Below are 8530 nucleotides of genomic sequence, written 5' to 3'. Positions count from 1 at the left end.
CGTCAGGACGCAGAAGATGGGATTCTTGAAGAAGAGTTAGCTCTTAAGGTCACGCCTCTAAGCAGGTGCACTTGCCTGGCATCATCTGAGCGCAAAACTCAAAAGCGTAGCAAGTACGTAATACCAACTCACGATAATGATAATCATTAAATGTTTAGACTTTTAACATTCATTATGCTATAGAAATCACCTGCACATTTAACGCATTATGAATTAAAATCTGGATACGTGGTTTTATTCTTATTTCTCGCAGTTGCGGCGTAGTTATAAAAAATGTATTATAGAGTGCGTTATAGGTTATTTATTGTAAATCTTTGTCTGAAATGATTGACGGTTCAGACTTTAAAAGACTCCGGTATGGGATATGGGAATTTGTTGCACAATTTATTTATACAGATTAGACTACCTTGTACTCTCTATATACGGTCTCGCCAATGAGCACGACAATGAGAGAAGAGTAAAAGTAGTAGACGACCCTGACTGTTGTGGTATTTGCAATTACAAAAATTCTCGTTGTTAGACCTTCTCTTCCTACCACAATAAAAATGTGATTTTTCTTTTCTTTTGGATTTTTTTTTATTGGATGGAATTGTTGTTACTGGTGCCCACTGGTTTTCTCCTTTCGCTCATCTCCATATACACCACCACAAACGGCCCCGAGCTAAAGAAGAGAATGTTTGCTGTGAAAAGTCTCTTTCCACATCACTTTCATTCCACAGTGTAAAATATAAAAGATGCCCAATGTTGGATTCATCTTCACACTTCTCTCTCAACTGTCTTTCGAACAGCAACGGAGTAACCCCAAACTTCACTTTTTAAAATGAAATTCGTAAGTCTTAATGATTTCTTTCATTTTTCTTTAGTCAATTTTGATTTTTCAACTTTTACATCTCAATTCCCTTCTCCTTGTTGGATATATGTCACGCAGATCGTCGCTCTCGCTTTCTTGGCCGTGGCTTTGGCTGCACCGCAAGGAGACAAGAAGCCCATTGAAATTATTTCATCCAACAGCGAAATGAACGCTGATGGCAGCTACTCTTTCGAGTAAGTTCAACTATTATTATAACTATCAAATAGAAAGAATTGAATTCTCAATATTTTCACAGTTTTGAGAGCGCTGATGGCACTAAAGTGCAGGAAAGTGGCAATCAGAAACAAGTCGGACCTAAACCCGAAGACATTGGAACCGTCTCCAAGGGATCTTACTCTTTCACTACTCCCGATGGTGTCGTCCTCACTGTCAATTGGGTCGCTGATGAGAACGGATTCCAGGCCACTGGTGATCATTTGCCCACTCCTCCTCCCATGCCCGAGCACGTCGTGAAGATGTTGGCCGATTTGAAGGCTGCTGGTCTTTTGTAAACGGCTTAATCATATGCATTTTTGTGACTTTCGCTTTTATATATGTACATAACGTCCATGATGCTTTACGAACGTCTGTAAGGTTGAAAATTGAAAAATGGGCTTGTATTACGATTTCCGTTAGCAAGTTACATAATACATTTTTGTACGTTATTCAAATACTGCATTTTCTATGGTTCGGGGAATTTGCGTATGTGAACGGCTTTGATGGATAAGGACTAAGGACAGAAGCAAAATCAATCGTAAAAGAATTTTAAATTTTAAACTAAATAAATCAATTAAATCCTCTGTTTTAGTGCTATATACACGGAGACATGTTTCGAGTTAGATATATTCAAGCAGGATTCCTTCGAACGGTCACGATGTCGCGTCAAACTAACCTTGAATACTGCATGTGAACCATTGCGATTTCTCGTTTCACATCCTTCTTAATAAGCAACAATTAATAAATGCCAAAGGTTGTAAGACGTTCCTCGACAAGGATATATCCATACAAGGTGCTGTATAATGTTCCGACTATATAGGCAATAAACTACAGCCCTCCCCCGTGTTTGTGTCAACTATAAGCATCGGAGTGTTACTTCCGGGTCCTCTCATAAAATCGTAATTGCAATTTTTTTATACGGTTCACATCCCGATATGGAAAGCTATAATACAATCGGGGCTGTCTGATCGCTTCGTTGATGCGTCGTTTGGTGATGACTCGTCAAACCACATGTATAACATGAAATCACTAAAGTGTTAGGTTGTTCAAAAAAAAAAAATATATAGTCTTCATCCTTGGTAAAAGAAACACTCGTTAACCAACATTCACCGTGTTGCCATCAGCGAAAGAAGGTCAGTTGTAACCATGCGATGTTTGGTCAACAAGGCTGTGTGGATACGACGTAAGTAGCTATGAATATTTAGAATCTACATAAATACTATTCTGTTTTAACGATAAACTCGTGTCTGAAATAGTTCCGAGAAACATACGCAGCGGAGCTGGAAGCAATGCGAAAGAGATAGTTATCTGCCGCCAGAAGCAATTCAGAAAAGAAAGAGAAGGCTCTCGCTGAAACCATCTTCGTAATAGTGTTTTATTATCATTCGTACACTTTTCGTTGAATCCTCGTGTTGGTGTGGAACTCTGCCCTTCACTCTCAAAAAGTAGGTTGGCACATGAGAAAGGGATTTCAAGATGTCCCTATGCCGCTTCTTCTGGCGTATTAGGCCATCTAATTTCGTGTCTCAATTGAGCTTCTTTTCATTCGCTCTAAAGAGTTTTGATGGTCACGAAGTTTGTTGAATGAAACGCGACAGACTTTACTTAACAACTTAACGCCTCTTCATGCAACACGCTGTCTGTTTCTGCTATCCACCTGGCGATTTTTGTGATGGAACTCGGATCAACATGTCAATTTCAGTTGGACAAAGCTATGCGTGTCTTTTGTATATAGCTTTGCTATTCATCGTGTAGACACGTATACGTGCAAGCAGCAGCTATGAATTATTCACGAGGAAAAGCTTCTGTTTGCATATACAAGCCCATGCCTCTGGCATCGATGAACAAGTTCATTCCACATCGATGGTCATTGTTAGCGCGAAACACCTTATAGACTTTCCCGACCGCCTTCCATATGCATTGCTCGTATAATCATTGGATTTGTCACGCATTTCTAAGAGATGAGCAGCATGAATTTCAAGACTTCCGCTCGTCTTTTTATGCTGAGATATAATTCCATAGAACTAAGAGGAAAAAAAGTGAAGAGAAATCCATAAATTCAGGTCATAAGAGAACACAAGTCCAACACTTTCTTGCCATACAAATCTCGCATTCAAATTCTGTGTGTGTCTCCAAATTCACACATTTTTGTCACTTCATGCTACGTAAACGCAGCAGCAGTCTTTTCACGTTTCCTTTCACACTCTCTATTGAAATGTAGGATACCTTAAATAAATGATGTGCAAGGCGCATTATCAAGCGTGGGTGCATAGTAAAAACCGATTTTCGTGATTATTTTATTCTTTATATTCATCAAAAAGCTACCGCTGAAGCGCTCCGCCGTGAAGGCTGTATGAAAGAAGCGAAAGGACATGAAGACCAAGATACAATTCGTCTCCCATTCCAAAGTGGCCTGGAATTCACGGTGAATGAGCAGCTTATCACGAGAAGTAAACCTAATCACACACCAGATGATGTGGGAGTGTGATAGCCTTGAAATCGGGTAACCCATCTCGTTTTCCCCATCTCGTCTGCTTCATCCACAGTGTGTATGGCCTATCTCTCATGCTTCAGCAATTAGTGGTGACTAGTATGGCCTTCAGCATTATAGAATGTTCGGCTCCGCATTCGCCTCGTTGTACGTGAGAAAGAGACGAAAAGACGAATTTCATTTGTGTCTTTTTTACGCATTCAAATAGAAGATGAGATGAGACGTTTTAAAAGCTAATGAAAAGAGAAAGTTCCGTCTTGTGTTATTGTTTTCCGGTTTTCTTACATTGCAAGAAAAACTGTCACCTTGTCGATGGTGCAGGAAACTGAGAGTTCGTCTACAACTAACCGAAACATGCACGTACACTGCAATTCCACCGGTTATACAAATGGCTGTTGGGTGACAGAAATGACAATGACATCCGTAGCGCAGAGACTCTAACGACAGCAAATGATTCTTTCCCTTTCGAAAGTGATTTTATTGGGTGCCGCTACCACTTGATTCGTCTATACGAAAATACCCGTTTTCAGCACTTTCACTTATCTCCATACGGCACCTAGCGATGGGGTATCTACGGCCTCCAGCCGGGAAAGAAAAATCAAAAAAAGGAGAAAAAGAAGATGGCTTAGTCGGGAGTTGGTTTCAACCAAAGGTCATGTACAATCTCCTTTTGGATGAAAGGCACCTATAAAAAGGCCAGGTAGAATGAGCGAATACCATCACACACTTTTCTACTGTCTTCTCAAGCACAAAGAGACTCTCCAACTCAATCAAAAATGAAATTGGTAAGTTTTTCAGTTAACTCCTTATTTTCATCTAATGCGATAAAATTAAATCGAATTTGATTTTAGATCATCGCTCTCGCATTCTTGGCTGTAGCTTTGGCTGCACCTCAAGGCGATAAGAAGCCGATTGAAATTATTTCATCCAACAGCGAAATGAACGCCGATGGAAGCTACTCGTTTGCGTAAGTCAATTCGATTTTCGCCAAACGTTCTGCTCGCAATTTAGTTTGATATAGCACCGACGGTGAATCGCAACTGATATTTTCGCAGTTTCGAGAGTGAGGACGGCACTAAAGTGCAGGAAAGTGGCAACCAGAAACAAGTCGGACCTAAACCCGAGGACATCGGAACCGTTTCCCGTGGATCTTACTCTTACACTTCTCCGGACGGTGTTGTCCTCACCATCAACTGGGTCGCTGATGAGAACGGATTCCAGGCCACCGGTGACCATTTGCCAACCCCTCCCCCCATGCCCGAACACGTCGTGAAGATGTTGGCTGACTTGAAGGCTGCCGGTCTTCTGTAAACCCGTGAAAATATTACCTACCAACATGTAACCACACTGAAATCAAATCAAATTGCTCCGGTCGCTTTGTACAACTTCAATGGCAACGGTCCCAGCTTTTTCTGGGACCAAAATACAAAACAAACGTTTAGTTCCGTAAAACTAATTCTCATTATTGCGTGAGTCACCATTGCCACTTCCAAAGGATAAAATCGAAAGTATATAACCTTTGATTAGCGTCAATGGACCTACAGTCCATCTTGCACGGCATCTTTTCATGTCCCATCCAGCGTCCAGCTTTCACTTTCCATTTAATGGCATTACTTCCACTTTTTATACCGATTTCGTGATGAATGAAAGAACGACGAATATAACGTCTATTTATGATTTGCGATATAATATATTAAAGCGCATTGGGTCCAATTAAAGAATAGATCAACACCATTAGCACCGTTCGAAAAATAAAGGCCTTGCACGTCAAATCTGCATATTGTGGTTAAGAGTCCATCTTTTTAAAAAAGACTTAACGGATTTCTTTTCATCTATGCTCTAGTTAACCAAAATTAAGGAACGATGGTAAATATCTTCTATTTGTAAAAAAAACTATATGTATGGAAAATGAAAGGAACTTCTGACCTTACTTTTACTCTTCATAATAGAACCTTCTATCTTCCGTACGTAGACATTTTGCGGGGGCTCTGAATCAACCGCACAGGTGCATCTATGGCTCCGTGCCAACTTTAATTTCATCGAAGGGCTGCTACCAACTCTCCACAGTACTGAATCTCGGCGTTTCTTTCTACACTTCCATCTGAGGCGGATTCTTGTTGGGAATCACGGGGATCCATCAACCCATTCAGAAAGTGGGAAGGCCCTTGAATTTCAGGCCGTGGAGGAATATAAAAGATGGCTAGTGTTGGAATGATCATCACACTTCTTTCTCAGCTGTCCTCAGAAGAGCAACAGAATCCCAACACTTGTCAAAAATGAAATTGGTAAGACTAAAATCCCAAATTTAATTCTTTTTCATTTCTTTTGTTTAATCCCTTCGTTCTACGACAGTCGATCGTCGCTCTCGCTTTCTTGGCCGTGGCTTGTGCTGCACCTCAAGGAGACAAGAAACCCATTGAAATTATTTCATCTAACAGCGAAATGAACGCCGATGGCAGTTATTCTTTTGCGTAAGTTTCGGACTTTCTATCAGACATTTGTGGATTTTATCAACAACGGATTCTAAATGCATTTTACAGATTCGAGAGTGAGGATGGTACTAAGGTGTCGGAGAGCGGTAGCCAAAAGCAAGTCGGACCTAAACCCGAAGACATTGGAACCGTCTCCAAAGGATCTTACTCTTTCACTACCCCAGATGGTGTTGTCCTCACCGTCAACTGGGTCGCTGATGAGAATGGATTCCAGGCCACCGGTGATCATTTGCCCACTCCTCCCCCCATGCCCGAACACGTCGTGAAGATGCTGGCCGATTTGAAGGCAGCTGGCCTTCTGTAAACTATTGGCATTTTATCTACAAACATGTGATCAAAACAAATTGCTCCGCTCACTTTGTACAATTTCAAATGTCCCCCTCCTTTTATTACAAAATACAGAAAAATTTACTTGCGTAAAAAGCAATTGTATTCTTTAGTTACATTCAAAAGTGAATGGGAAACAGGAAAGAAAACAAGAAACTTCCACGCCACAAATTTTAGAAAGATTTAAATGCTTTTTGTTTTGCCTATCCCACGACAAAAAAGGAAATCCATACAGTTTTTTCTTTTTAAATTGTCGGAGCTGAAATGCTATGCCACCATGTTGGGAAAGACAGTTGAGTGTATTCCTCTTTGTGGTACACGTCATTTGCTACAAACATTGTAATGAAAAACGAAATCTATATAATGTTACAGCGGAATCAGTCCATCATCCATGAAGAGATCCATGTTGGCTTGTGTCAAACCAGAATATTTCATCTCCATTCATTCGATTCAATTTGCCACTGCAAATCATGAATGAGCACAAAAAGACGACTCGGATAAAATTGCCGTAGATTCAGCCCTCAAATAATGGCTGTTCCAGTACCACAGATAAATGTGTAGAGATGAAAGCCATCCACGACAAATTGCGATTTCCGGCTTTTATTTTTAATAGGTTTCTTATACTGGCTCAGTTTGATATAACTAAATACGGAATGACAACATCGATGTATACGAGAGCTGGAAACTACGCTAGAATGAAAATATGCCATTTTAAAAGCTGTTACCTCCATGGATGAGACAAGACTGTGGGTGACCACATGTGGCTATAGGCTCTATGCCAAACCCTTTTCGTGAAAGGACCACCCACTCACGACATATTTCTGTACGCCTTCAAACTACAGCGTCTTATTCTCCCGTGTTCGAGATGAGAACTGGAAACCCCCTGGGGAAGCGTTGGGATCCATATCATTTGCTGAGAAAGTGGGCAGACCCTCACGTTTACCACACCATGCCGAGGAGGATAAAAGATGCTCAGCAGCACAACCATCAGCGCACTTCTCTCGCAACTGTTTTCTGAACAACAACGCAACATCAAAATTCCTTGAGAAAATGAAATTTGTAAGTTGCCATTCCAAACTATCCATCAGCAAAATTTAAATTGTCTTTATTTGATTACTCTTACCTCACTTGGGTTTGCAGATTGTCGCTCTCGCTTTCTTGGCCGTGGCATTGGCTGCCCCACAAGGTGATAAGAAGCCCATTGAAATTATTTCATCCAACAGTGAAATGAATGCTGATGGCAGCTACTCTTTCAAGTAAGTTCGTGAGTTGCAATTACATTTTTTTGGACAGGATTAAAATCTCAATATTATGCAGTTTCGAGAGCGCCGATGGCACAAAAGTGTCGGAGAGCGGCAACCAGAAGAAAGTCGGACCCAAGGATGAAGACATCGGAACTGTCTCGAAAGGATCTTACTCTTACACTTCTCCTGATGGTGTTGTCATCACTGTCAACTGGACAGCCGATGAGAACGGATTCCAGGCCACTGGTGATCATTTGCCTACTCCTCCCCCCATGCCCGAACATGTCGTGAAGATGTTGGCCGACTTGAAAGCTGCTGGTCTTTTGTAAATCTGCTCATGTACTACTTATCGACGTGTAGCTACTCGACCAAATTTTTGAATCCGTTGCCACTTTGTAAAGTCCACTGTAATTATCTCCTTATTTTGAAATAAAGAAAAATTGTTTCAATTAAAACTGTTTTCCTCCTACTGCTGGTTGAAAAAGGACCATAGGTTACCTATAATTTATGGCATTTGGAGTGCTGTTCGAGTTTTTTTGTTTCCGTTTTATTTAAAAATCTATATATAATTAATGGAAAAACTAATGTTTTATTCGGATTCCTTCATTCAGCGTTCAAATTAAGTTATAACTGGTTAGGTTTAATCGAATTTCAAACAAAAATTTTAAGTCCGTTTTGTTTTCATGAAAATGTTGGACTTAAAGAATAAGCCTGACAAAATAAGCCCGACTTTTCTGACCAATTTATTTATTTTTAAAAAACTTAGCAATAGCCTATCTATAAATACATATAAGTTAGATACAGAATTTTACGAGAATCACGAAAATTGGATTCATTTTTACGTGAGACTTATAGTTTTTGTGTTTTTTTTAGTTCAAAGTGGTTGCGCTTAATAATTTTAAATGCACCT

General features: G+C 40.3%; 3 protein-coding genes across 5 annotated transcripts; all 3 read left to right on the top strand.

Moving 5' to 3' along the window:
- Window positions 1-686: 686 nt before the first annotated feature.
- On the top strand, window positions 687-1521 carry LOC116915520 (larval cuticle protein LCP-22). Its single transcript, XM_032920680.2, has 3 exons — window positions 687-829; window positions 929-1044; window positions 1107-1521. The coding sequence occupies exons 1-3, from the start codon at window positions 821-823 to the stop codon at window positions 1360-1362; spliced, it is 381 nt and encodes a 126-aa protein (XP_032776571.1). The 5' UTR covers window positions 687-820; the 3' UTR covers window positions 1363-1521.
- A 2727-nt stretch (window positions 1522-4248) lies between these two features.
- On the top strand, window positions 4249-6472 carry LOC116915515 (larval cuticle protein LCP-22). 3 transcript variants are annotated; one of them, XM_032920676.2, is made up of 3 exons: window positions 4249-4342; window positions 4409-4524; window positions 4613-5009. In XM_032920676.2, the coding sequence occupies exons 1-3, from the start codon at window positions 4334-4336 to the stop codon at window positions 4866-4868; spliced, it is 381 nt and encodes a 126-aa protein (XP_032776567.1). In that variant the 5' UTR covers window positions 4249-4333; the 3' UTR covers window positions 4869-5009. The 3 variants fall into 3 exon arrangements, with proteins under 3 accessions (XP_032776567.1, XP_032776566.1, XP_032776565.1); XM_032920675.2 differs by lacking the exons at window positions 4409-4524; window positions 4613-5009 and adding exons at window positions 5910-6028; window positions 6098-6472 and having other exon boundaries at window positions 4333-4342; XM_032920674.2 differs by lacking the exons at window positions 4249-4342; window positions 4409-4524; window positions 4613-5009 and adding exons at window positions 5687-5842; window positions 5910-6028; window positions 6098-6472.
- An 816-nt stretch (window positions 6473-7288) lies between these two features.
- On the top strand, window positions 7289-8075 carry LOC116915522 (endocuticle structural glycoprotein SgAbd-3). The gene is made up of 3 exons (XM_032920682.2): window positions 7289-7435; window positions 7517-7632; window positions 7694-8075. Exons 1-3 carry the CDS (start codon window positions 7427-7429, stop codon window positions 7947-7949), a joined length of 381 nt encoding a protein of 126 aa, XP_032776573.1. The 5' UTR covers window positions 7289-7426; the 3' UTR covers window positions 7950-8075.
- The last annotated feature ends 455 nt before the right edge of the window (window positions 8076-8530 follow it).

This window comes from Daphnia magna, linkage group LG2 (genome assembly GCF_020631705.1).
Source record: "Daphnia magna isolate NIES linkage group LG2, ASM2063170v1.1, whole genome shotgun sequence".
Classification (NCBI taxonomy): domain Eukaryota; kingdom Metazoa; phylum Arthropoda; class Branchiopoda; order Diplostraca; family Daphniidae; genus Daphnia; species Daphnia magna.
This window is presented reverse-complemented; position numbering and strand designations above follow the sequence as displayed.